Genomic DNA, 26894 nt, shown 5'->3' with positions numbered 1-26894 from the left:
GGGGTTTGGCAGCACCTGGATTTACCCCAGGTACCTCAGCAGTGTCAGGCAGGGCCTGGATCAGGGGCAGCACTTCTGAGCTCAGTATTCCACTGCTATCCCTAAAAAGCAGCGCTCCGTGGACACCTGTGGGTGCCGTGCTGGCGGTTCCCAAGGGATCACCCCACAGATGGCCGCTGATTGCTGAGCTGCTGATTGCAGCCTCTGTTTGAGCCCGCTTGGGGCTGGTGCCACTGCTCCTCATCCCTGGCTGTCCCTGCAGGGAGCAGGACGGCTCCTGCTCGGCGGGATCGCAGTGGGCAGGCTGGGATGAAAGCACAGCCCCTGCTCTGAGCACACTCACAGCTGCATTTGCTCGTGTTTGCTGCAAGGAGGAGCTGTGGGCGTCCAGCAGTGGCTGATGTGTGAGAGTCCCTGCGAACATTTGCTTCCAAAGGCTCTGGAATGGCTTTTATTTTCTCAGGAATGCACAGCTCTAATGAGTGCAGCAGCAGGTGCAGCATCTCCTGGAGAGGCAGCTCTGGGTGTTGCTGGAGTCTGGCACTGATGCCACACTTGCCCTCACTGAGAACTCTGTTCAGTGATGAGCCTCTGTCTCCGTGTGCTTGGAGCAGCTGAGCCAGACTTGCAGCCCTTTTAAGCCCAGCTGCCTGCGAACTTCAAAGCTTTCATGTCTCCTCCAAGGCTTTGGCAGCGACCTCTGACAAGGAGAAAAACCCATCCAGGCTGTGCTTGGTTGATAATTAGAGCTGAGACTGAAATATCCCAGAGAGGTGCCCAAATTTTGCCCAGATAAAGGGGATTGCAGCAACTTCCAGCAGCCCGAGGGCAAATGCAGGTTAATGACTTGCATTAAAATGGAGCAGTTGCAGCTCCTTCCCTGTTGGGTGCAGAAGAACCCCGGGAGTCGGGGTTTGATGTGCATTCAGTGATTATAAACAGGTTAAAGTCACTCACTGGGTACCCGTCTGTGCCTGCCGAGGCACCACAGGCACCACCTGCACGGCACCGATTCGTTTGCCACAGGTTTTTTCCCATTTTAGCCACCACTGCTCATGAATTTCCGGGTTGGAAGGTAAGAAATGAGTGGTTGCTGCTTCACATTTGAGTAAGAGAAGCAGGTCAGCCTCTCTGATCCTGTAAATCCAGCGAGGATGGGCTTTGGGGTGAGGTACAAATCCAGGCCTTCAGCAGCTCCCTGGAACTGGGCAGCACCTCCCTGCTGTGCACAGAGCTGGGCACCTAAATCCTAAATTTGGGCAAAGCACAGTGGTTAAAACCAGAATTAATATAAGGAGAGTAACTCTTACATGTTTGAAATACAAATTTAATATTTGGCATGAAACATGGAATGAGTATCCTGACGTGTGGATGTGGGAGCAGGAGCTCATCCAGACCCTTGGCATCTGCAGGAGTGCAGTTGAGCTGTTACTGTAAAAGAAAATGTTACTGTAAAAAAAACAGAGAAGAAAGGAACAAAAAGCAAAAGGAAAAGTTTCTTCCAGGGTTTTCCCCCTTTGTCACAGCCAGGCTAACACCGAACACTCAGCAGTGTCTGCACCTCCCTTTTTGTGTCATCCCTCATTTTCCGTGGAATCATGGATTTGGTCAGAACCCAAGTGCTGAGTGTCTCTCTTTAAAAAAAAAAATCCCTATTTTTACTCCAGACATGACCAAGATTCTCTAAAGATTTGTTTATTCCAGTGTCACACCTGCCTCTGGCTCGGCCTGGTGTTCCCTGAGCTATTCCCGCTGTGGGGAAGGAGCCCTTGGGATTGGGGATGCATTTGGGAATCCAAGGAAGCACTTCTGCTTCTCTGCTGGCCGTTCCTAAAGACCTCAAACACTCACAGTACGAAACAGCACTGGATTCCCATCGTGGTGTTTGGTGGGAAGGGCTCCTCCCTCCAGCACTGAGAGCTTCCTCAGCATCATTCCAGCTGGGATCATTTCAGGATAGAGGCTGCCATTCTGCTGTCTCCAAATTTCTGTGGTGTCCTGAGAGCTGATAAACACAAGGAATCTTCAGGAGTCAGTGAGGCTTTTTCTGCTGCTCTCCAAGATGATGATGATGATGATGATGATGATTATCATTTTTAAGCCTCTTAGGTTTGAGGAGGGGATGTGAAGTTTGAGGAGGGGATGTGGGAAGGGACAGGATCATGCAGCCTCTTTTAGGGGGGGTTTGAAAATGCAAAGCAGGGCAGGAAAGAGAACATTTTAACACTTGAGAGTTGATGCAGTCCAGCTGTGAAGAGGGTTTGTGCTTTGCTGAGGAGCTGAGTGTGGATGGATGGCAGTGAGCTGCGCACGTCAGCTGGGATGAGAAGCTGATCTCTGGGCTTGAACAAGGTTCCTCTGTATGGGTTACAATTTTGTTCCTTCCCTGGAAAACCAGGGCACACCAATAAAAGCATGGAATCACTGCTGGCAGAGTTTGACCTCATGCAGTGATGGAATTCCAGGTCTGACTCGGGAGCTTTTATAAAACGTGTGACACAAATGCCGAATCCCTGTGTGTTTACAAAGGATTTCCTGCAGATCACCTCAAACCAGCCACGCTGAGCGGTGCTTTTGGGGTGCTGTGTGCCACTTGCCCCCTGCAGGAGCTCAGCCCGCCCTCGCTGTGTTCCAGGTCCGGCTGTGGTCCCTCACCAGTACTATGGGGTCACTCCCTGGGGAGTTTATCCCGCCAGCCTCTTCCAGCAGCAAGCGGCCGCCGCCGCCGCCGCCACCAACTCGGCCAACCAGCAAACCACGCAGCAGACCCAGCAGGGCCAGCAGCAGGTAAGGCCGGGGGGCTTCCAGGGGCAGGGAACACCTGGGCTTTGGATAGGGAACATCCTGAGCTGGAAATGACCCCCCAAGGATCGTGGATTCCAGCCCCAGGCCCTGCACAGACCCCCCCAAAATCCCAGCCTGGGCATCCCTGGCAGCGTTGTCCAAACGCTCCTGGAGCTCTGGCAGCCCCAGGGCCGTGCCCATTCCCTTGACCATTCCCATGCCCATTCCCATGCCCATTCCCTTGACCATTCCCATGCCCATTCCCTCTGGGGGAAGAAGATCAGGGAGAATTTCTTCCCAGGAAGGGTGTCTGGTCAGTGTAATGGCTGCCCACTGCAGTGGAGCCCCCAGCCCTGGAGGTGTTGAAGGAGAGCCTGTCCGTGTCCCTCTGTCACTCGGTGCCACGGTCTGCGTGACAAGGTGGTGTCAGCTCATAGGTTGGACTTGATGATCTCAAAGGTCTTTTCCAGCCCAGCTGATTCTGTGTAAAACCCAACCTAACCCTCCCCTGACACAGCTCCAGCCGTTCTAAACCCTGATTTTTTCCCTGACTCCTCCTGGCCTCAGCTCTGTGAGGAGAAAACCCTTTGGCCTCTTCTAAAAAAAAAGGGACAAGAGCCGTGTAATTTGATGTATCTGTGGTGCACGTGGAGAGTGGCACCTGTACATTGGTGGGGGTGAACTGCTGGGGAATTGTTACTTGGAAAACATGGATGCATCGGGTTGGGAATGGCCTGAGCTGTGCAGCAGCAAAGCCGTGGTGCTGTTGGTGTGGGAGGGGAAATCACCAGGAACCAGAACTGGGCTTCAGTCCCCTGAGCAGCTCTCCTGTCTGGTGCTTGGGTGATGGAGGTGACAGAATAAAGAGCAGCTGGCAGCTGAGTTTTTCAGCTCAGAAGCTGAAAACCCTTTGAAAACCAAACCCCGGTGTCAGGAGGTGTTAGAAGGCCTTTCAAGATGCAGCAGGCGTGAGCTGAGAGAGCTTCTGCAAAGGCTCAGGCTATTAAAATAAAATATCTCCGTGCCAGTGGCCTTTATGGGATTTTTCATTACTTTTATGGCCGTGGAGCAGGCGTGAGTGGGGTCGGGAGCAGGTTTTGATGCAAACCTCCGTCCGTGAGGGGCTGCACTGGGGATTGTTTGCAGTAAAAGTGCTGAGGCAAAGGGTTTGGGCACCTAGAGCTCTGAGTGTGGACACTTGATTTGTGACCCTTGGGACTCATTAATGGTGTTTTAATAAAACCCACCAGCATTCCAGTGCTGCAGCCTGCACCCCCTGGAATTCCTGGCTCCCAGAGATTCCCTGGGCCGGGGGGTTCCTGTGCAGGCTCTGGCAGCCCTGCAGACTCGGGGGGCACGTCCAGATCAGTGAACCTCGGGATCCTTCCCAGCCTCTCAGTGCACAAAGTCAGTTTTTCCTGTTAATAAAGGTGACAGGTGACACCCACGATGTGCTGAGGACACGGGGGTGGCTCATTCAATAAGCTGAGCTTGCAGATTCCTGCAGCAGCTCTGAGCGAGGCTTTGGCAAACCAGGCCTGTCCCAGGAATTGCAGGAGAGCCACTTTGCCATTGTCCTTCTGAGGGACTCAGCCCCCAGCAGCTCCTCCGTGCAAAGCCCACTGTGGGCTCTTCAGTCGTGATTTCCTGTGATTTGAGTCTCTGCTCTCTGCAGGGGCTGCTGGCTTGGAGAGCCCCAGGTCACCCCCCGTAGTCAGCCCCAGCTCCTGAACTGGGCTTTGTAAGGTTCTGCTCAAGGGGCTTTTAGTGGTGACAGGCACAAAACGTCAGCTGATGGCTCCTAAACACTTGTGACAGAGGATGAGCGTTGGAGGTGGGATCAGGGAATTAGAAAGGTTGGAAAAGCTCTCTAAAGATTGTGGAGTCCAAGCATTAACCCAGCCCTGACCCCCGTTCCAAGCACCACATCCATGTGTGTTTTGAACATTTCTGGGGATGGGGACTCCACCCCTGCCCTGGGCAGCCTGTTCCAAAGCCTGACCGACCACCCTTTCAGTGAAGGCATTTTCCCCAAAATCCACCCTGAGTCTCCCCTGGCCCAGCCTGAGGCCGTTCCCTCTCCTCCTGTCCCTGTTCCCTGCCAGCAGAGCCCGACCCCCCCGGCTGCCCCCTCCTGTCAGGGACTTGTGCAGAGCCACAAGGGCCCCCCTGAGCCTCCTTTGCTCCAGCCTGAGCCCCTTTCCCAGCTCCCTCAGCCGCTCCTGGGGCTCCAGGCCCTTCCCTGGACTCGCTCCAGCCCCTCAGTGTCATTTTTGAGTGTCAGGAAAAGCCAATTAAGAGCAAAGGAGAGAGGTGCCCCTATTGCTGGTGCTGCTCCTGCTCCTGCCTGGTGATGGTGGCTCGCCCCTGGATCCCAGAATGACCCCGTGGCTGTTCTGTCCTCTCCAGGTTCTCCGTGGAGGAGCCAGCCAGCGTCCCCTGACTCCCAACCAGAACCAGCAGGGCCAGCAGACGGATCCTCTGGTGGCCGCCGCCGCCGTCAACTCCGCGCTCGCCTTCGGCCAGGGGCTGGCAGCAGGAATGCCAGGTACCAGCACCTCCCAGGGCCAGGGAGGGCCTGGGAAATGGGATCTCCTGGGGCTGCCTTAGCCTGGCATGGGCAGTGCCTGCTTGTGTTGGTTGGGGGGTTAATCCAGGGGTTAACTCGAGGGTTGGGTGTGTCCCCCCGGCAGCACTGAGGGGTCACCGGTGACCTTGTGGCACAGGTGACAGCAGTGTTGGCCCCCTGTGGTACTCCCAGAATTGATGGCTCCTGTGGAAAATCACCTCCAGATTTTTCTGTGGACCCTTCAAGCTTATGGCATCTGCATTTTAAACCTCAGAGGTTTCTTAGCCCCGTTCATTCACCTCAGCTCTCCATCCCCGCCCGGTGCTCGACTTGGCAGCGGCTTCCCCTCCTCTTCACAGAGGCTTAAAAACAGGGAAAGAAAAGGGATAAAAGGGAGCAGGGTTTAGCTCTCATTTCTAGCTCTTTGTGTAGGAATTCTGCCTCTGATCCGTGAGGCTTTGGGGTAAAACTGCTGACGTTCAGTTATTCTGTGATGGCAGAGGCCACACCTGAGCTCATCAGAATAATGTGCAGATGTGTCCTGCTGGTCAAATGTAAGGAAAAAGGGATTATTTGGATTTATTATTTGGATCCTTGCTGGCAGTGTCACATGGTTGTTAATGGGGTTTTTTATTGTTTGAGAAGAACGTTGCAGTATTAAATTGCAGAGGGAACTGTGCCGATTTCCTTTAATCTGTGTTGTTTGGGCTGTATTTGCAAAGCAAATGCACACATTTATACAATTACAGATACATGTTTGCGCCTATCTTTGCAAAGCAAATATTCACAGGGAGCGTTCTCTTAGTGACCCCCCACCTTTGAGAGTCGCTGCATTTAATTTTAAACGTTTTCATTTAATGTAGAATTCCATAATGAGGTGCCTAAATCGCTGTGTTCTGCTGTCAGTCTGCTGCTCTGTGTGTCACCAGCATTTAGGAGGGTTTATTTACATACATTAAAGGATATTTTATGGTACCAGCCTTCCAAAATACTCAACTGGAAGCTCCCTGTGGGTGCACCCTGGACGTGCAGGGTGTTCCCAGCTCTGAGAGATCCCAGCACACGTACTTAAAATGGAACAGAAATGGTGCTTTTGTATTCTAAACCCTTTTTTTAGCTGAATTTGCACTGGGGACAATGTAATACAAAAGGTTCAGGGAGGGAAGAAGCCTTTTCTACCTGGAAATCTTACCTGGTGTAAAGTTGTGGATTTTTGGGGGGTTGTTGTGCTTTTTTTTCCCCATTCAGATTTTCTTTTAAAAACCCTGCAGTCACCTGGAGATGACTGAGCTGTTTGTCACCTGCCCTGTCACCTGTGTTTGCCCCTGCAGGGTACCCAGTGCTGGCTCCTGCTGCCTACTACGACCAAACCGGAGCCCTCGTGGTCAACGCCGGGGCCAGGAACGGCCTGGGGGCCCCTGTGCGCCTGGTGGCCCCTGCCCCTGTCATCATCAGCTCTTCTGCAGCCCAGGCAGGTGAGTCCTGTCCCCTCCCTGGTCAGACAGGTGAGTCCTGTCCCCTCCTGGTCAGGCAGGTGAGTCCTGTCCCCTCCTGGTCAGGCAGGTGAGTCCCTGTCCCCTCCTGGTCAGACAGGTGAGTCCTGTCCCCTCCCTGGTCAGGCAGGTGAGTCCTGTCCCCTCCTGGTCAGACAGGTGAGTCCTGTCCCCTCCTGGTCAGGCAGGTGACCTCTGGTCCCTCCTGGTCAGGCAGGTGACCTCTGGTCCCTCCAAGTGACTGCTCTGTCCCCGGTGTCCCCCCCCCTCCGTGCTCCGCTGGCAATGATGACAAACTTGCCCTCACTGAGATCCATCCAGGGATTGTTGTTGAGAAACTTTCTCTGTGCTCAACTTTCCTGAGCCTCTGGAGCAGCCACGGAGAGGGGGAGGAGCAGGAACTTGAATTATTTTGTAGAGTTTCACAGCAGTTGTTTAAATTTATCTGCTGGCACTTGCTTTCCCAGCTACTTGAGCCTTCAGAATTCCCAGACGGCTCCAGGGAGAGCTGCGAGCCCCTGGCAGGGCCTAAAGGGGCTCCAGGAGAGCTGCAGAGGGACTGGGGACAAGGGATTCAGGGCCAGGACCCAGGGAATGGCTTCCCAGTGCCAGAGGCAGGGCTGGATGGATCTTGGGAAGGAATTGTTCCCTGGCAGGGTGGGCAGGGGCTGGCATGGAATTGCCAGAGCAGCTGGGGCTGCCCCTGGATCCCTGGCAGTGCCCAAGGCCAGGCTGGACATTGGGGCTGGAGCAGCCTGGCACAGTGGGAGATGTCCCTGGGGTGGAACTGGCTGAGTTTTGAGGTCCTTTCCACCCAAACCATTCCAGGATTTGCACTTTATGGTATCATCAGTGTGCCTTTGGCGTGAGTTGCTTTGGCGTTTATTTGGGTTCTTGGCAGTTCAAGGCTGGGGAAGGGTTTTTCAGCCAGAATCCATCGGTGTGAGCAGCCCCTGCCAGCGCTGGGCTCAGATTCTGAAATGGGCCTTTTAATTGTTTTCTCGTAGCTCTTGTTTATTTTGCTTTTTCTTTAACTTTGGAACTGGCTGAAAACCAAAAGTCCTCGGGTTTGATGTTCTTGGCACCGCAGGTTCACATTTCATCTGCTGAAGGATCATTTCAATTCTTTCAAAACCTGGGTTTCTTAATTGGCCCTTGCGAGTGCGGGTCTGCAATCTGGGCTCTTTGGAGAGAGAACCAGTCCTGCTTTTGATCAGTGCAGCTCCAGCAGCACGAGAGCAGCAGTAACAGCTGGCCATGGCTGGAGTCTGGGGGCGGTGGGCACGGCTGGGGCAGCTCAGAACAAACAGAGCTTTACGCAGAGTTTGCTGCAAAAGGGAGATTTTCATCCTGAAAGAAAAACCTGTAGCAATTCAAAGCAACCTGCTAACTTTTAACTTCCAGAAGTGTGACAAAAATGGATTTCCTCCGTGATTTTCAGTGCTTTTTCCAACGTTTCCCCAATTTTCGTGTCCCGCAGCGGTGGCGGCGGCCGCGGCGTCGGCCAACGGAGCGGCAGGAGGGCTGGCAGGGACCACCAACGGCCCCTTCCGACCCCTGGGCACGCAGCAGCCGCAGCCCCAGCCCCAGCAGCAGCCCACCAGCAACCTGGCCTCCAGCTCCTTCTACGGCAACAACTCCCTGAGCAGCAACTCGCAGAGCAGCTCGCTGTTCTCGCAGGGCTCGGCCCAGCCCGCCAACACCTCGCTGGGCTTCGGCAGCAGCAGCTCCCTGGGAGCCACGCTGGGCTCGGCGCTGGGCGGCTTCGGCACAGCGGGTGAGGACTGCGGCTCTTCCCGGGAAAAGGAGGGCGAGGAGAGGCCCAGGGTTAAGGATCTGCTGGGGTTTGTGCTCGGAGCAGATGGGCGATGATGTTAAAGGTCTTTTTCCACCTGAAGGGTTCCGTGATCCTACACAAATCCTGCCTCAGCATTGGGAATGAGGGTGGGAAAAGATCTTTGGTATCATCTTGCCCCTTGCTGTAGGCAGCCTGTCGTTGAAAGGGCAGGATTGGTGTGAGGAAAAGGGTACGGGCATGTGGGAAAGGAAGGATTTTTGGAGCCAAGTGGCTGTGCAGTCGATGAGCAGTGAGCTGGACTGACTGGCAGGGGGACAGCAGCAGGTCCTCAGGGTGTCCCCACGTGCTCAGGGTGTCCCCAAAGAGCCCAGGGTGTCCCCAGAGTGTTCAGGGTGTCCCCAAAGAGCCCAGGGTGTCCCCAGTTGATGAGCAGTGAGCTGGACTGACTGGCAGGGGGACAGCAGCAGGGCTGGCTGTCCCCTCCTCATCCATCCCAGCCTCACTGGAAATTCTCCTTTAGGGACTGCTTCAGGCTTTTAAAATCTGCAGCAGTTCTTGGCAAAAATGCTTTTAGGAGGTGATAATTAGCAGTCCCAGAGTAATGAACTTGGTTTGTTACACACACCGTCAGTCAGCCCTTGGTGAGGATTTTTCCCCTGCATGTGGAATACTGGGCTGCCAGGAGTTGGCTCCAAGTGTGTCCACCCCTCTCACCTCGGAGTAAAGCCTGAGGAGCTCTTCATGACTTTGGAAAGGCTGATCTGAGGTGGTTTCCCTGCTTTATTCTGGGAGTTGTTCCCATCACACACCAAAAGAATCGCTGTGCTTGTGAGGCACCTCCCTCCCAGGGTGGTTTGATGTTGCTGGGCAGCTGGAGACCAAGGTTTCTTCACAATCAAACCCACCCAGAGATGTCTGTGGTTTTTTAGTTTTTTTTTTCTCCTTAGGTTTGTGGTTCTTCAAAGTGAAACAATTGTTTTAATTACTGTGCAGTCTCAGGGCAGTAATTAATTCCTGAACTTTGCTGCTTTCATCAGCGTGAGGGGCAGGTTCCAGCCTGGCTCCATCAGAATGGGCTCAGGGAGGTGCTGTCACCTCACAGAATAACAGTTTGGAATAAAAAGTTATTCTAAATATTCTCTTCAGCCCAGCTGGAGGATTTGAACCCTCTTGGTTGCAGGTAAACCTAGCATTTGCTTCTCTGGCCTCAGTTTCTTTAACTAATTGAATTCCATGAGTGCTGTGCTCAGTGCCAAGATGCAGAGTTGCGCTCCCTCAGTCAGCGAACAGAGCTCGGATCCTGCTGTTCCTGCAGCCCGTGTGCACTCATGGGAAATGATTCCTTCAGTGCAGTTCACAATTCCACTGTTTATTAAACAAGAGTTTAATGCAAGATTGATTTCTTCTCCCTCAAGTTGACCGTGCATTTAAAGAGTTTGTATTTGCCCATCGAGACAGCTCATAAAAACCATGGGGGCTGTGAGTGAAATTGAATTCTGATTTCCAGCCCCATAAAGCTGGGGGCAAACAGGAGCTGTTTTCTCATCTGAGGAAAGGTGAGCACAAGGATTTCGGGTGAATGTGCGCCAGGCTGAACACACTGCTGAGCAAACACAGAGAGAGAAAATCTCCTGCTGCTTTGCTTTGGCTCCGATGCCGGCAACAAACAGGAGCAGGAGTTAAAGTCTGCGGTTCTCCCCGGGAGCCTGGGGGAGAGGAGCTCTGGGGAGCTCGAACCTTCTCCTGAAGGGCCAGAGCAAAGTGCTCAGGGGGTCCCTCAGGTGCTCAGGGTGTCCCCAGGTGCTCAGGGTGTCCCCAAAGGGCTCAGGGTGTCCCCAAAGGGCTCAGGGTGTCCCTCAGGTGCTCAGGGTGTCCCCCAGAGTGCTCAGGGTGTCCCCAGAGTGCTCAGGGGGTCCCTCAGGTGCTCAGGGTGTCCCCAAAGTGCTCAGGGGGTCCCCAAAGTGCTCAGGGTGTCCCCAGAGTGCTCAGGGTGTCCCTCAGGTGCTCAGGGTGTCCCCAGAGTGCTCAGGGTGTCCCTCAGGTGCTCAGGGTGTCCCCCAGAGTGCTCAGGGTGTCCCTCAGGTGCTCAAGGGTGTCCCCAAGTGCTCAGGGTGTCCCTCAGAGTGCTCAGGGTGTCCCCTCAGGTGCTCAGGGTGTCCCCAGAGTGCTCAGGGTGTCCCCAAAGTGCTCAGGGTGTCCCTCAGGTGCTCAGGGTGTCCCCAAAGTGCTCAGGGTGTCCCCAAAGTGCTCAGGGTGTCCCTCAGGTGCTCAGGGTGTCCCCAAAGTGCTCAGGGTGTCCCCAAAGTGCTCAGGGTGTCCCTCAGGTGCTCAGGGTGTCCCCAAAGTGCTCAGGGTGTCCCCAAAGGGCTCAGGGTGTCCCTCAGGAGCTCAGGGTGTCCCCAGAGTGCTCAGGGTGTCCCCAGGTGCTCAGGGTGTCCCCAAAGTGCTCAGGGTGTCCCCAAAGTGCTCAGGGTGTCCCTCAGGAGCTCAGGGTGTCCCCAGAGTGCTCAGGGTGTCCCCAAAGTGCTCAGGGTGTCCCCAGAGTGTTCAGGGTGTCCCCAAAGTGCTCAGGGTGTCCCCCAGGTGCTCAGGGTGTCCCGAACCAATGTGGTCCCTTCCTTTAGGGCAATTTTCATCCTTTAACCTTCCTACCTGTGGGTTTTAGGAGCTGTTTCTCCATGTGCTCTGTCACAATAAAACCTCCAACGCTCTGAAGTCGAAGCCAAGATCCCAGATAATTTTTTAAGCTGATTGATCATTCCCAAGGTGGCTTTAATGCCTGATTCCATCACTTCATCCCACACCGGCCTGCTGCACTGCAGCTGTGGCTCTCCAGTGCTCTGGGCTGGTTGGCATCTCCCAGTTTTCCTGTTTTTCCAGTGGCAAACTCCACCACGGGCAGCGGCTCGCGCCGGGACTCGCTGACGGGCAGCAGCGACCTGTACAAGAGGACCTCGAGCAGCCTGACCCCCATCGGGCACAGCTTCTACAACGGCCTCGGCTTCTCCTCGTCCCCCGGGCCCGTGGGGATGCCCTGCCCAGCAGGGGCCCGGCCACTCGCAGACTCCTCCTCCTTCCTTGTCCTCGCACGGATCCTCCTCCAGCCTGAACCTGGGTAAGGGCCCTGCTCTGCTCTCGCTGCTCCTGCAGCACAGAGCTGTGTGGGATCACACTGAGGTGGATGTGCCAGCACACAGGGAATGGCTTCCCAGTGCCAGAGGGCAGGGCTGGGTGGGATCTGGGGCAGGAATTGTTCCCTGGCAGGGTGGGCAGGGGCTGGCATGGAATTGCCAGAGCAGCTGGGGCTGCCCCTGGATCCCTGGCAGTGCCCAAGGCCAGGCTGGACATTGGGGCTGGGAGCAGCCTGGCACAGTGGGAGATGTCCCTGGATGAGCTTTGAGGTCTTTTCCATCCCAAACCATTCCCTGATTTCCCTGCAGTCCCCCTGCAGCGCTGAGGCAGGAGTTGTGTGGGTTCACAGAATCATTTAGGTGGAGAGAAATCTCCGATATCATCAAGGGCAGCCCTCACGGTGTGTGTTGGGAACGGGAGGTTTCTGTCTTTCCTCCCAGTTCCTCAGCTCAGAGTTAGGGATAATATTCCCAAGTGTTTAAAACCCAGGGTTTTCTTGTACAGATCTTGGTAACAGCAGCAATGGTTTGTGGAATAAAACAGATAAGGAGGGCAGATCTTCAATTTAAATGGTTTTAAAGGGGATGTTTTAAAATACCTGTTAAATTAAGAATAATGAGCTTGGAATACAATTCCTCCTTTTGACCAATATTCTCTGGAGCAGTGCTCAGCTTTGAGCTGGGGATTTGGTGAGTTTGCCCTGGAAAATTTCCCATCACTGTGGCCTTATCAAAAGCACAGGAGAAATAATTTTGGGAAGATCCATGACTTTGTGCAGCTGAATCTTCTCAAAGAGCTTCTGCCTGGCCCACAATCAAGTAAATCTTGAAAATAAATAAAGCAAATATTAAATAATAAAGCAGTGCTCACCTGAGCCTCCTGAAATGTTCATTCCCTCATAAACAAAGCAAAGAGATTATTTGTTGCACCTGCAGCAGGTAATTTAATATTTCCTCCCCAAAATTCACTTGGTTTGGGTCGTGTCATGAATCTGCTGGGTTTAACAAAACTTCTGCTCCTCAGAGCAGTTCTCCCCCCTCAGCAGACACGGTATTTATCACGTTTATTCCGTGCACGTGGGATAAATTCCCTGCTGGCTCTAGGTTAGCTGGAATAGCCATCAATCTGAGCTCGGGAGGTCGGCTTTGGATTTAGTGTCGCGCCTTGCTCAGAGCTTTCATAGAACTGGAAGGATTTGAGCTTGCTTTATGCAGCTGTGCAGTCCTTGGCTGGCAGGTAAATGGCCACAGTGAATTCGTGCTGGGGAGGAGGCAGAGCCCAAAGCTGGCAGCAGGAAAAACTTGGTTGCCCCTGCAGCAAAGAGAAGAATCTTAAAAATTCTTTGGAATCAAAGACTCTTAAGAGTTCCTGTGGCCCCGAGGAAGGAGGATGTGTTTGGGAACGAGCTCTGGAAAGAAGTTGGAGTCAGCAGCCCCAGAAATGGGTTGTGCTCCAGAGGATCAGTGTGGGACTTCCCAACTTCCCAGAATATTCCTGTCCTTGTAGCCAGGTCCCCTCCATGGCTGGCCCATGCTGGGTGATGCTGTAGGTCAGATCTCACCTGGGACAGCTCTGATTTGTGTGGCTTTGACCTTGAAATCCATGAAAGGTCATTTTATTTTTGTTAAGTTTCTCTTTCACCGGTAGTGGAGGGCAGTGGGAGGGGGAGCTCTGGTTTCCTTTGGTTATGAGATAAATTTTAATGGCTCTGAAGGCTCCAGGGAGATCCTAGGGCACCTTCCAGGGCCTAAGGGGGCTCCAGGAGAGCTGGAGAGGGACAAGGGATGGAGGGACAGGACAAGAGAGGATGGGTTTAAGCTGAAGGAGAGTAGATTTTTGTGAGGTGCTGGGAAGGAATTGTTCCCTGGCAGGGTGGGCAAGGGCTGGCATGGAATTGCCAGAGCAGCTGGGGCTGCCCCTGGATCCCTGGCAGTGCCCAAGGCCAGGCTGGACATTGGGGCTGGGAGCAGCCTGGCACAGTGGGAGGTGTCCCTGCCGTGGGATGGGATGGGATGAGCTTTGAGGTCTCTTCCCACCCAAACCATTCCATGGCAGACAGCACAGACATTTCTCCTTGTAAGAAGCTCAAGACTGACTCCTGTTCCCTCAGGAGTGATCCCAGGAGCAGTTTGTGATACCGAGGCCCAGAGCTGTTCCTGAATATCTGAAAATGAAGGGATAGATGGGAACACAAACGGAAATTCCTGGGGTTTGGAACGTCCGCCCTGGGCTCCTCCTGAGGGGGCACAGCCTGAGAGAGTCGCTGCCAGCAGCTCTGCTTCCAGGGCTCCCCAGTGACCAAAGCTGGCTTTAAACCCGAGCTGCCATCAGCAAAGCCATGCCTAAAGCAGGCTGAGGTGTGGGTTTGCCTTTGCCACGTCCCTGGGGCGGGAGGCAATCCCTGCTTGGCTCGCTGGGCTCTGCAGAGATCCGGCTCTGGCTCCCTGGGAGCTCCGAGCGCTGAAAAATGAGGGGGATTTATCAAGCTGGGATTTTGCTGGTGCTGTAAAGTGACCTTGTGAAGTGTCTGGGCAGTGCTGAGTGCCTGAAATAACCACACCCAGCCCCTGTGGAAAGAGCCCCTGGAGGACCAAGGCTGAGCTAAAACCGAGCCTGATACTCCAAGGTGTAAGGAATGAGCAGCTGTGAGTCAATCCACACCTCTGGGTGCTGGCAGGGGCTCTCTGCGCCCGGGGTTGATCAGAATTAGAGATGTGTAAATTACTGAGGGAAGTCAGGGGTCTGAGCAGTGCATATTGCCAACCACAGCGTGGCACAGAGGAGCCGCAGGCACCCCAGGGCCACAGGTCAGGGTCAGAACTGGGATTTAGGAAGTTTGTCCCCCACAGGATCTCCGTGTTCCCAGGATGATGTTGAGCATCGTGGGGAGACGTGCAGGCAGCATTTCCATGAGGAGAGAGAGAGGTGGGGGAAAAGTGGAGTCATTGCTGGTTTATTTTGGATCTCCAAGTGGTGGGGGTTTTCTCAGCAAAGCTCTGACAGATTTTCTGTGCTGATGGTGCTCTGAGCTTAGAGAGAACAGCCAGACCCTCCCCTTTCCCACCAGGAACTGTTTTCCACTTCAGTCCCAACTCTTTACTTTGCTCCAGGCATTGAAACAAAACGTTGGGATTCTGAGAATTTCGGATGTGTGGGAAGCATCAGCTTGTCCCTTCCTTCACCTGCAAGGTGCTTTACTGTGCTGTGGCAATCCCGGTGCTCCCAGGAGACAGGAATAGCAGGAATATCCAGCAGTAGATGGGGGCTTTTGGGAGTTGTTGCTCAGTCTGCAGTCAGGAGGGTGCAGGAGGTGATGGATCTCATTGTGAGGCAGCACAAGGAGTTCTCAGCTCTCCTTTTCCTTGGGAAAAAAGGGAGAAAAGGATTCCTCCTGTTTCTTGGGAAGGGGGAGTTTTGGCACCAGCTCCAGAGAAATTTGCCCAGCTCAGAGGTGTAGAATCACAGAATATCCTGGGCTGGGAGTGAGCCACAGAGGTCATAATTAATAATTAATTAGGCTGTTACCAGATACAGAATTCTCCAGCAGCGTTTCCTGCCCGGGAGCTCCCTCCAGGTGTCGATGGCTCTGTTTTCATGGAATATTTTCATTCCAGCCCAGCTGCCAGGAGCTGGTTCTCTGCAGCCAGCCCTGCCAAGGTTTCCTTGGAGCTCTCCTCTCCGTAGCACAGATTCCTGCAGCTTCATTTCCCTGTGATTCCCCCCTGCCTCACCTTGGCCTCTGTAGCTGAGGCCTTTGTTCCAGCCGGGAGAATCCGTGCGGGCTCTTCCTGCGCTCTGTGACCAGCAGAGGGATCCCGAGCCCTGCAGCAAAGGCAGGAACCAAATCCTCTGCCTCAGAGCTGAGCCAAATCCTGGAGAAGGGCAGGCAGGGAAGCAGCATTGGAAGGTTTAGGTTTGTTCCTGTGAAGTCTTCCCTCTGCTCCCTGTGTGGTGAACCATCACCTGTCTCCGTATTCCTGGTTTTGGGAATATTTTTGGGGAGTATTTTGGGAAACAGCATCTTTTTAATGTGGGTGCAGATGTTTCAGCCGTTTGTGAAAGCACAGGGTTTTAAAAACTTTGTTGGTTTTAATTCATTGGTATTCACCCAAATTTAGCAGTGATTTCAGGTTTTATCTGTCCCCCACCCCCAGAAGGCTTCTTTCAACTCAGTGCTTGCCAGGGCAGCAGGAGAGGTGGGAAAGACCTGAGATGGAGGCAAAGGCAGTGGAAACAGCAAAAAAGCTCAAATTTGGGAGGGTTGGGATTGCCACTGGTCTGGTTCGGGACGCAGAGGGAGGAGCAGAAGTTGTTGTGTGTGTCAGAGAATCGCAGCCACAGATCTGACATCACTGAGAGAGTCAGAATCACGGAATGTCCTGACGCAGGAGGGGTCCCCAGAGCCCTCTGCTGGAGTTCAGCCGTTCCCACCCTGCTCCAGCAGCGCCGCGGCTGCTTGGACACGTCCCCATCCAAATTCCTTGGAGGGCAGCTCGCTCAGCTTAGTCAGGAGTGACAGGATGGGATCCCTGAGGCTGGAAAAGCCCTTCAGGGTCAGCGAGGCCAAGCGGTGCCTGATCAGCCAGCCCAGAGTGCCACATCCAGGGATTCCTGGCACACCTCCAGGGATGGGCACTCCTGACCTCCCTGGGCACTTCCAATGCCTGAGCACCCTTTCAGTGGGGAAATCCCACCTAGAAATTCTTCCTAGAAATCCCACCTAGGAATCCTGCCCAGCTGAATGCCAGACCCCCCTGTTGTGGAGCACAGCTCGGGGATCCGGAGTCCCATCCCTGTGTCCCATCAATCCCATCCCTGCCTGTTCCTGTGTCCCATCAATCCCATCCCTGCCTGTTCCCATCTCCCATCAATCCCATCCCTGCCTGTTCCTGTGTCCCATCAATCCCATCCCTGCCTGTTCCCATCTCCCATCAATCCCATCCCTGTTCCTGTTCCCATATCCCATCAATCCCATCCCTGCCTGTTCCTGTGTCCCATCAATCCCATCCCTGCCTGTTCCCATCTCCCATCAATCCCATCCCTGTTCCTGTTCCCATCTCCCATCAATCCCATTCCTGCCCCATTCCCATATCCCATCAATCCCATCCCTGTTCCTCTTCCCATCTCCCATCAATCCCATCCCTGTTCCCATATCCCATCAATCCCATCCCTGCCTGTTCCCATATCCCATCAATCCCATCCCTGTTCCTGTTCCCATCTCCCATCAATCCCATCCCTGCCTGTTCCTGTGTCCCATCAATCCCATCCCTGCCTGTTCCCATATCCCATCAATCCCATCCCCGTTCCTGTTCCCATCTCCCATCAATCCCATCCCTGCCCGTTCCCATATCCCATCAATCCCATCCCTGCCTGTTCCCATATCCCATCAATCCCATCCCTGTTCCTGTTCCCATATCCCATCAATCCCATCCCTGCCTGTTCCTGTGTCCCATCAATCCCATCCCTGCCCGTTCCCATCTCCCATCAATCCCATCCCTGCCTATTACCGCAGGCCTGGTTCCTACGGTATATCACCGTGTCCCGCAGCTATAGGGAGGAGGAGGAGAAGAAGATCCAGCAGGCAGGAATTGTGCAGCAAGATTGATTTCTTTAATTATTTTACAAACTCTTTTATAGACTTTTTTCTTCATAGTCTAATTGGACAAAGGACCAGCCACCCCTTGGGGGTGACTGGCCAAAATCCTAAAACATCCATTATCAAAATATTTTCTACTATACCATAAACAAGACTTTCCAAGGTTGCAGGTGGCTTGGTTGTTTACATTCCCTGCTACCTCTTCTGTGAGAGAGAAAAGTCTCTCACGGACTTAGAAAAATAACAAGAAGATCCTCACTAACAGCATTTTTGTACCTACACCTGCCTGTTCCCATATCCCATCAATCCCATCCCTGCCTGTTCCCATATCCCATCAATCCCATCCCTGCCCGTTCCCATCTCCCATCAATCCCATCCCCGTTCCTGTTCCCTCCAGGGGGGCTGACGAACGGCAGCGGCCGCTACATCTCGCGGCGCCGGGGGCCGAGGCCAAGTACCGCAGCGCGAGCAGCGCCTCGAGCCTGTTCAGCCCCAGCAGCACGCTGTTCCCCTCGTCCCGGCTCCGCTACGGCATGTCCGACGTGATGCCCTCGGGCCGCAGCCGCCTGCTCGAGGACTTCCGCAACAACCGCTACCCCAACCTGCAGCTGCGCGAGATCGCCGGCCACATCATGGAGTTCTCGCAGGACCAGCACGGATCCAGGTGGGCGCGGGGCCGGCCCCAGCTGCTCCTCCAGGGAGCGGCCCTTGTGTTTCGCCGTCGGGCTGAGCTTCGGGGTTGGTTTCCGCAGTTGTTCAGTGTTGTCTTCATCCTGCCCGCCACCCCCAGAAGGCTTCTGTGAACTCAGTCCTTGCCAGGGCAGCAGGAGAGGTGGGAGGAAGCTGAGGATGGAGGCAAAGGCAGTGGAAACAGTAAAAAAGCTCAAATTTGTCGCCTCCCAAAGCCGAGGCAGAGCAAAGAATAAGTGGGGAAGGCCAAGCACACAGGTCACACTCCTGCCCTTCCTAGGCTGGGGACAAGTGCTGGTAGCAGGAACTCCTCCTCTAAAAGGAGCTTCCCTGCTCTGTGGTTTGCTCACTCATCCCACTGGCACAGCTTGATTCATTTTAAAAGCCAGCTGGACACGAGATTTGCTGCATTATTCCATTGAGATCTGCTTTGCTTGGAATGAGGATTCCAACATGTGGCCGTGGACCTCATGGCTGTGCCCACCCCAAGCTTTCAGATGGCTGGATAAACTGTTTGCAAGAGCTTTGCAGGTTGTGGGTCACTAAGAGGTCTTTAATTTGGGTATTTAGCTTGTAATAGGACGCTCAGGTTAATGGAAGTGCTTCGTGCCTAATGGGATCTTTCATGGTGGTTTCTGGAACACGCGGGTGGGTCTTTGGAGAGGGTTTGAATGAGCAGATGTGCCCGTGGCATCACACCAGGCCTTGTTCTCCAGGTTTATTCAGCTGAAGCTGGAGCGTGCCACCCCGGCAGAGCGGCAGCTGGTGTTCAACGAGATCCTGCAGGCGGCCTATCAGCTCATGGTGGATGTGTTCGGGAATTACGTCATCCAGAAGTTCTTTGAGGTAAGGCTGCCTTCCCCCGCAGCTCTTCCTGGGGTTCCTGCTGTCCCGAGGTGCTGGATGGGCCTGGAAAACCCTGCCTTGAGGCTAGAACCACGGAGAGCTGTCAGCACTGGCACCAGCTCCTCCCCACAGGCTGTGGGATCTTTCCTGCTGGGGTGACTGAGGGTGGGACTCAGATTCATCTGGAAAGTAACACCTGGAGATGCAAAAGTGTGGGGATAAACAGCAACGTATCCAGGAGATGTCAATGTCCAGTGGAAAGGGGAGAGGGCTTGGAATGAGCTGAGCCTTAAGGTCCCTTCCAGCCCAGCCCACTCTGGGACTCTCTGAGGTGCAGATCCAGCAGAACTTGCCCAGGGTGAGCTGTTGGTGCTCCTGGATTGAGGAACACGGGAGAAGCTTCTGCAGTAGCAGCAGCTGCTGGCTCAGTGGTGTGTCCCACCCCCGTCCCTCTCTCTCGACACTGGTCTGGTCCTTCTCCACCAGCTGTTCCTGGTGCTTCTGCCCAGTAACTGAGAATCAGAATCACAGAATCTCCTGAGCTGGAAGGGACCCCCAAGGCTCAAATCCAGCTCCTGGCCCTGCACAGACACCCCAACAATCCCACCCTGTGCCTGGCCGCGTTGTCCCAGTGCTCCTGGAGCTCTGGCAGCCTCGGGGCTGTGACCTGTCCAGCCTTAGTGGCCTGGCAGGGTTCACCTGGTGGCTCCAGCCCCTTTGGGGTGTGCCAGGCAGACACAGAACACGTCCGGCTGTGCCCAGTCACCCACCCCTTCCCGTGGGGTTGACCCTCCTCAGTGGGCAGCTCCTGTCTCCAGGCTGGGAGGGCAGTGCCAGTGGCCAGGGGAGGCGTTTGTCCTGGCAGTGACCGTGTTTCCTGTGGCAGTTTGGCAGCCTGGAGCAGAAGCTGGCGCTGGCAGAGCGCATCCGTGGCCACGTGCTGTCCCTGGCCCTGCAGATGTACGGCTGCAGGGTGATCCAGAAGGCCCTGGAGTTCATCCCCCCAGACCAGCAGGTAATTGTAAGTTTCAATTTTAACTTTCTTCTTGATGTTTGACGTTCCTGAGCTGTCTCCTCCTGTCCCTCTCGTGCCTGGTGTTCCCTTGGTTTGGTTCCTGGCATGTTTGTGGTGTTTCTTGTGCGTGAGGAGTCCATGCCACTGTCCTTGGGTGTCGTTGTCACCTCCTTGTCCCCTTCCCTGGCCATGGGGCTGCTTCTCTGTTACTTGCCTGGAAACAGGGAAAACTGAGAATGAGGGTGAATCAAAAGAGATTCTTAAATCCCTTGAAGGAAGAGTTTTGTCTTTAATATTCACCGAGTTATTGCTATGTGGGTCAGCATCCTGCGCTCCTGCAGGGAGATGGATGAGGAGCTCCTCGTTCTGGCTTTGGAGAGATGTGGCTGATAGCCCCACTCAGAGCTCATTAATAAAGCTCTTCCTCAAGGGTTTCAGGAACAATGAATTGAGAGGAAAAAGACGCTGGGAGGGCTGGCTCGGGAAGGGTTGGGAACGGTTGTAACAGGAATCTCAGTGTAGGTTATGAAATTAAAAATCTGAAAGAGGCTTTAGGAGTGTCCTTCCCTCTAGGCTGAGCCTGAGCCAAGTGTGTCAGTGGGGCAGTGCCAGGCTCCAGCACTGCTGCTCCAAGGATTTGCTGTCTCCTCCAGAATGGCATTTTTGAGTACTCAGCTCTCCCGAAATTCCTGGGTTTGATTCAGCTACAAAACCGAACTCACCCAGATTTTGTCAGAGCATTAAAATGCCCCCAAGTGTCATTTCTGTTCATGAGTGCAGCTTCCAGCCTGCACGTGGGGTACCTCAGTCATGTCTGAAGTTCATTAATTCCTTAATTATCATCTCTGTAAAATCCCAGCAAGTTCTGAACCCAGAGCTGACCCTGTTCTGGGGACAGGTGACCCTGATACACAAGGACTTCATGAACTTTGGGCATTTTAGATTTGTTTCTCTTTGAGGGGAGCAGAGAGGAAATTGGGGGATGCACAGGAACGCTGTGGATCAGTTGGGATTTCTTTAATTTGGATACATGGAAGAGGATGCTCGTCAAGAAGGGCTTCATCTTCCTGCAATCCCAGGATGGGTTGGGTTGGAATGGAGCTCCAAGCTCCCGTTCCAGGGACCCTCCCAGCAGGCCAGGTTCTAATGGGATGGCAGAGCAGGATTTTCCCTGCTGGTTGCTGTAGCCCAGCAAAGCTTCATCTCGTGGCCACTGGAGCATTCCTGTGCCATTCCTGCCCAGGCCAGCAGTGCCAGCTGTGCCCTCCTGACTGGGGATGCTGGTGGTGCTTTCTGTTTGTGCTCTCTCCTCCCGTAGAACGAGATGGTTCGGGAGCTGGACGGGCACGTGCTCAAGTGCGTCAAGGACCAGAACGGGAACCACGTGGTGCAGAAGTGCATCGAGTGTGTGCAGCCTCAGTCCCTGCAGTTCATCATCGACGCCTTCAAGGGACAGGTGAGGCCCTGCCCAGCTCCTGGCCCTGCTTGGAGCAGCCTCGGAGTGGCTGCGGCTTCAGCTCTTGGGAGTTGTCAGTTTTAGCGACCATGGCTTGCGAGGCTGATGCAGCCACATGAGGGAGGCCTTGGTCACATCCCTGTTACCATTTCTGGGCAGGTCTGTGAGAGCAGAGCAGGATGGGTTTGGGGAGCAGAGCAGGATGGGTTTGGAGAGCAGAGCAGGGCGGGTTTGGGGAGCAGAGCAGGATGGGTTTGGGGAGCAGAGCAGGATGGGTTTGGAGGGCAGAGCAGGATGGGTTTGGGGAGCAGAGCAGGATGGGTTTGGGGAGCAGAGCAGGGCGGGTTTGGGGAGCAGAGCAGGATGGGTTTGGGGGGCAGAGCAGGATGGGTTTGGAGGGCAGAGCAGGATGGGTTTGGGGAGCAGAGCAGGGCGGGTTTGGGGAGCAGAGCAGGATGGGTTTGGGGAGCAGAGCAGGGCGGGTTTGGGGAGCAGAGCAGGATGGGTTTGGGGAGCAGAGCAGGGCGGGTTTGGGGAGCAGAGCAGGGCGGGTTTGGGGAGCAGAGCAGGATGGGTTTGGGGAGCAGAGCAGGATGGGTTTGGGGAGCAGAGCAGGGCGGGTTTGGAGGGCAGAGCAGGATGGGTTTGGGGGGCAGAGCAGGATGGGTTTGGGGAGCAGAGCACGATGGGTTTGGAGAGCAGAGCAGGATGGGTTTGGGGAGCAGAGCAGGATGGGTTTGGGGAGCAGAAGCAGGATGGGTTTGGGGAGCAGAGCAGGGCGGTTTGGGGAGCAGGCAGATGGGTTTGGAGGGCAGGGCAGGATGGGTTTGGAGGGCAGAGCAGGATGGGTTTGGGGAGCAGAGCAGGATGGGTTTGGGGAGCAGAGCAGGATGGGTTTGGAGAGCAGAGCAGGATGGGTTTGGGGAGCAGAGCAGGATGGGTTTGGGGAGCAGAGCAGGATGGGTTTGGGAGCAGAGCAGGGCGGGTTTGGGGAGCAGAGCAGGATGGGTTTGGGGGGCAGAGCAGGATGGGTTTGGGGAGCAGGGCAGGATGGGTTTGGAGGGCAGGGCAGGATGGGTTTGGAGAGCAGAGCAGGATGGGTTTGGGGGGCAGAGCAGGATGGGTTTGGGGGGCAGAGCAGGATGGGTTTGGGGAGCAGAGCAGGGCGGGTTTGGGGGGGCAGAGCAGGGCGGGTTTGGGGGAGGAGCAGGATGGTTTGGGAGCAGAGCAGGATGGGTTTGGGGAGGCAGAGCAGGATGGGTTTGGGGGGCAGAGCAGGATGGGTTTGGGGAGCAGAGCCAGGGCGGGTTTGGGGGGCAGAGCAGGATGGGTTTGGGAGCAGAGCAGGATGGGTTTGGAGGGCCAGAGCAGGATGGGTTTGGGGAGCAGAGCAGGGCGGGTTTGGGGAGCAGAGCAGGGCGGGTTTGGGGAGCAGAGCAGGCGGGTTTGGGGAGCAGAGCAGGATGGGTTTGGGGGGCAGAGCAGGATGGGTTTGGAGGGCAGGGCAGGATGGGTTTGGGGGGCAGAGCAGGATGGGTTTGGGGAGCAGAGCAGGATGGGTTGGGGAGCAGAGCAGGATGGGTTTGGAGGGCAGAGCCAGGATGGGTTTTGGGGAGCAGAGCAGGATGGGTTTGGGGAGCAGAGCAGGATGGGTTTGGGGAGCAGAGCAGGATGGGTTTGGAGGGCAGAGCAGGATGGGTTTGGGGAGCAGAGCAGGATGGGTTTGGGGAGCAGAGCAGGATGGGTTTGGAGGGCAGAGCAGGGTGGGTTTGGAGGGCAGATCTGTCAGAGTAAAGCCTCCTTGCATGAGGCTGCTCCCCTGGAATATTGAGTATTTTTGATGAGGGAAAACAAGGCTGTCCCTAATCCCTCTTCCCAAAGAAGGTGGCGAGCAGAGTTTGTGCTGCTGGGGTACCTCAGTCATGTCTAAACTTCATGAATTCCCTAATTATCGCCTGACTTGTGTAAAATCCCAGCAGGTTCTGAGCCCAGAGCTGATCCCCTTTTAGGGACAGGTGACCCTGATACCCAAAGAGTTCGTGAACTTTGTGCATTTTAGATTTGCTTCTCTTTGAGGGCAGCAGAGAGGAAAGTGGGGGATGCACAGGAGAGCAAAGTTCCATTGTGGTCCCTGTCTGTGCAGGTGGCTCAGAGGAATGCTGAGTGCTGATTCCCAAGGGCCTCAGAGCAGGGGAAAACCAGGAGTTTCATCTAGAAAAGGGCAATTGTCCTTGATTCTGCTGGTTTTTTTGCTTTTTTATTGGTGTCCTCTCCTGAGTTGATGTCCTGGGTATCAGTTGTGTCTGGCTTTACTCTGCCTGCCTCAGCTCCCAGTACAGAAGTGCTGCTCTGGGTGTTCCCAGCCTCGTTGAATTGGCTTTGCAGGGGCACTTGGGCGGTTTTGAGGATTTGCTACAGGGATGTGAGGACAGCCAGGGGCTGCTACAGCAGGAGCCAGGAACTGGAATCCTGGGAAAGTGGGGGTTTGCTTGGCTGGCTCAAAACAAGCAGGATTCTGGCTGGAAAGCTGCTCCTGGTTAGAGTTTAGGCTTGGATTTTCTGCCTTTGGGAAGGCAGAAACATCTCTGGGAGCTCGGCACTGACATTTCCTTGCCCAGTCATCCCAGTTCCGTCTGCGCCTTCACACGGCAGATTAAACTTCTCACCTGCCGACGATTGCCCTGCCGTTAATTGCACTCCAAGCCCTGTTTCCCTGCAGGGTTTACTCACCAGTTATTAAAAATGTGTGACTGTTGATTTAAACTTCAGTGCTCGGATTTGCTGCTGTTGTTAAATCAAAGCAACCAAACGGGACTTTGTGCTTCAGACAGAAAAGGGAGCTGCAGTAATAAAACGTGTCATGTTCTCACCCACAGATCTGCTAATCCATTAGAAATGAGAAAGATTCTTTGTTGTCACTTCTCCTAAGCACTCTTAAGGCTTTTAAACAAATCCAAACAGTTGAGGAAAATCCTTTCCTGGGTGTTTTTAACTTTTCTGGCTCGTAGCATTTCTTAAAGAGCTCAAAATTCGTGCTGGCAAACAACGTGCTGGAATTATTTGGGGAAAATAACCAAGCTTCCAGCAATGCTTGGTTGTTCCAGGGGTTTTTTTATGAATCAAGAGGTTTTGCCACTTGTTCTTCATAGATGGGGAAGCTGAGGCTTCCCCAGGTAGGGGTGGGATGTGCCTGGGATCCCAGTGGGTGTTCCCAGTTGCAGCTGGTGCTGCCTGGAGCTGGCGTTCCCTGCAGGAATGCTGGAAGGTTTCTGGGATTCCCAAGGACTGACGGGATGTTGCTGCCTGTGCTTTGTCCTTGTGCCCAGGTGTTCGCTCTGTCCACGCACCCGTACGGCTGCCGGGTGATCCAGAGGATCCTGGAGCACTGTCTTCCCGAGCAGACCCTTCCCATCCTGGAGGAGCTCCACCAGCACACGGAGCAGCTGGTGCAGGTCAGTGTGGGAGGGGCTGGGGGTGGCCCCAGGTCACTGCTGAGTGCTGGGACAGCTCCTGCAGAGCCCTGTGGGAGCATCACCGGCATTCCCGCCTGGAAAAGGAATGGGAATGAGCAGGAATTACGTCAGCACCGCCTGCTGTGGCCACAGGGACAAGGTCAGGGCGTGCCAGAGGTGGTGTCACCTCCCTGTCTGAGGGGGCCCCGTGTCCTGGTGCCTCGCTCCGGTGCAAGGAGGAGCAGAAGGGATGCCAGGAGCCGATGGCTCCAAGGAAAGGGAGGTGCTGAGCCATTGGAATTCTTAAAAAGAGTTGGTTCTGTGCTCACCCCCCTCCTGGCTGCCTTCCCTCCTCCCTGCAGCCCTTGGGAGAACCTGGTGGGCCAGGGTTTTACACGGATTCTGCTCTCCGGACACGTGGATAAAGCAGCAAAGCAAGTCCTGGTCCGGTTCCCAAATTCCCACTCAGATGCCAGGGCACAAATTGGGGTGAAATGGGAGCTGGGCCATAGCCCAAATTCCCACTGAGCTGGTGCATATCCCACATCCTGTGTGCTCAGCGTTGGGAAGTGGGAGGAGGTTGGACATGGACATGAGGCCATGCCTCTGGTACCCTGAACTGGAAAGTTAATATCCTGTGCTCTGAATATTCCCAAATTCAGAACTTGAATGTGCTTAAGGACAGTGTCCCACAGGCACAACCACAGCCCTCCAGGACGTGGGGTTTGGTAGGTTTGAACCTGGAGAGAGGGAAAACAAGCCGGGAATAGGCAGGATATTGACATTTCCTGTGCAAGGACATCATTTTAAGTTTTATAAATAATTCAACTGCTACAAAAACGCATCATTTTACCACCTGCTACCACTCCAGAATGCAGAGGTTTGCAGAAATAAGAAGTGTTGAGGTGATTTGTACAGCAAATATTCTAATTAATCTTTAGCTGAACTTTTCACTCTGAATGCACTTTGGGAATCAGTTTGCTGGGAATTCTTCCTGTCCACTTCTCCACCTTTCGTGACCCCCTCCTGCTGTCTCACAACCAGGATCAGTATGGGAATTACGTTATCCAGCACGTCCTGGAGCACGGCCGGCCCGAGGACAAGAGCAAGATCGTAGCAGAAATCAGAGGCAACGTGCTCGTGTTGAGTCAACATAAATTTGCCAGGTAGGAATTCCTGCCTTAAATTGTCCCTCTGGGAGCATGGGCACATCCCAGAGCTGCACAAGAGTTAGGGGTGGGTGAAAGGAGGTGAAAATTCCTTTGGCTTAATTAAAAAACACTTATTTATAACATTAATAAATATAAACTGGGGTGTGTCAGCCAGGGGAGTCTGTCACGGAGGAGGATGGAGGTGTGGAAGAGCAGCCCCGATCCAAGCTCCTGATTTAACCAGGAGTTCTCGTGTGGTCTGTTCTACCTGGTTTATTTTCATGGGGTTGAAGCTGTCACTTATTAGCCCTTGGATAATAAGAGCATTCACTGTCCTGGGCTGCTGTGTCCAGCCACGAGGGCATCGGGAAGTCAGTGCAGCACCAGCCCATCCCACTTCTCGCAGAGGAATCCCCGCTGGCTGCAGCATCTCCCAGCTTTTTGCTGTGTCCCTTTTGAGTCCCACACGAGGACCCCTCCGAGGGAGGCTGCAGCATTCCCAGCTGCTGCAGAGCCTCACGTGGCTGAAGGAAAAGCCGGGTTTTTGTGGATGTCAGGACACAGCAACGCTTCCCACCTGCGTGAATCCCTGCTGGATGTGCTTCCAGCCCTTTGAACATGAAGGCTGAGCTCTTCAAAGGCTCAGAATTCCCCCTTCCTCTGATGAGAATACTCAGGGACACGAGGGAGGTGTAACATTAATGAGGATTAGGAGAGCGTGGTGGTGTTCACGTTGTTATTTCAGGTTCTCCCTCCCTGCCTTGCCTGGCTCTTTTTTCCCAAACTTCTTTCCAGCTGGAGCATTAATTAGTGGAGGGTCCCCTGAGCTGAGCAAACCCGCAGGGTGATCCCGTGAGTCAGGCAGGGATGTGGAGATGAGGCCAGCGAAGCCCTCGGTCCCCTTTCATGTAC

The 26894-nt window shown here is 54.4% G+C and overlaps 1 protein-coding gene and 1 non-coding gene across 2 annotated transcripts in view; both read left to right on the top strand.

The window, feature by feature from the left end:
• Positions 1–26894, top strand: part of PUM1 (pumilio RNA binding family member 1) — a 39689-nt gene that overhangs the window by 6312 nt on the left and 6483 nt on the right. Inside the window, 13 exon segments of the mRNA XM_039564577.1 lie at positions 2636–2787; positions 5194–5332; positions 6685–6828; positions 8327–8623; positions 11525–11684; positions 11686–11759; positions 17770–17799; positions 17802–18036; positions 18779–18908; positions 19795–19923; positions 21242–21379; positions 24706–24831; positions 25876–25997. Coding sequence (XP_039420511.1) covers positions 2636–2787; positions 5194–5332; positions 6685–6828; positions 8327–8623; positions 11525–11684; positions 11686–11759; positions 17770–17799; positions 17802–18036; positions 18779–18908; positions 19795–19923; positions 21242–21379; positions 24706–24831; positions 25876–25997 — 1876 coding nt within the window.
• Positions 537–624, top strand: LOC120411227. Its single transcript, XR_005603609.1, has one exon. It is a non-coding gene; the product is annotated as a small nucleolar RNA SNORD103/SNORD85 (small nucleolar RNA).

The sequence above is a fragment of the Corvus cornix genome, chromosome 23, assembly GCF_000738735.6.
Source record: "Corvus cornix cornix isolate S_Up_H32 chromosome 23, ASM73873v5, whole genome shotgun sequence".
Lineage (NCBI taxonomy): Eukaryota > Metazoa > Chordata > Aves > Passeriformes > Corvidae > Corvus > Corvus cornix.
This window is presented reverse-complemented; position numbering and strand designations above follow the sequence as displayed.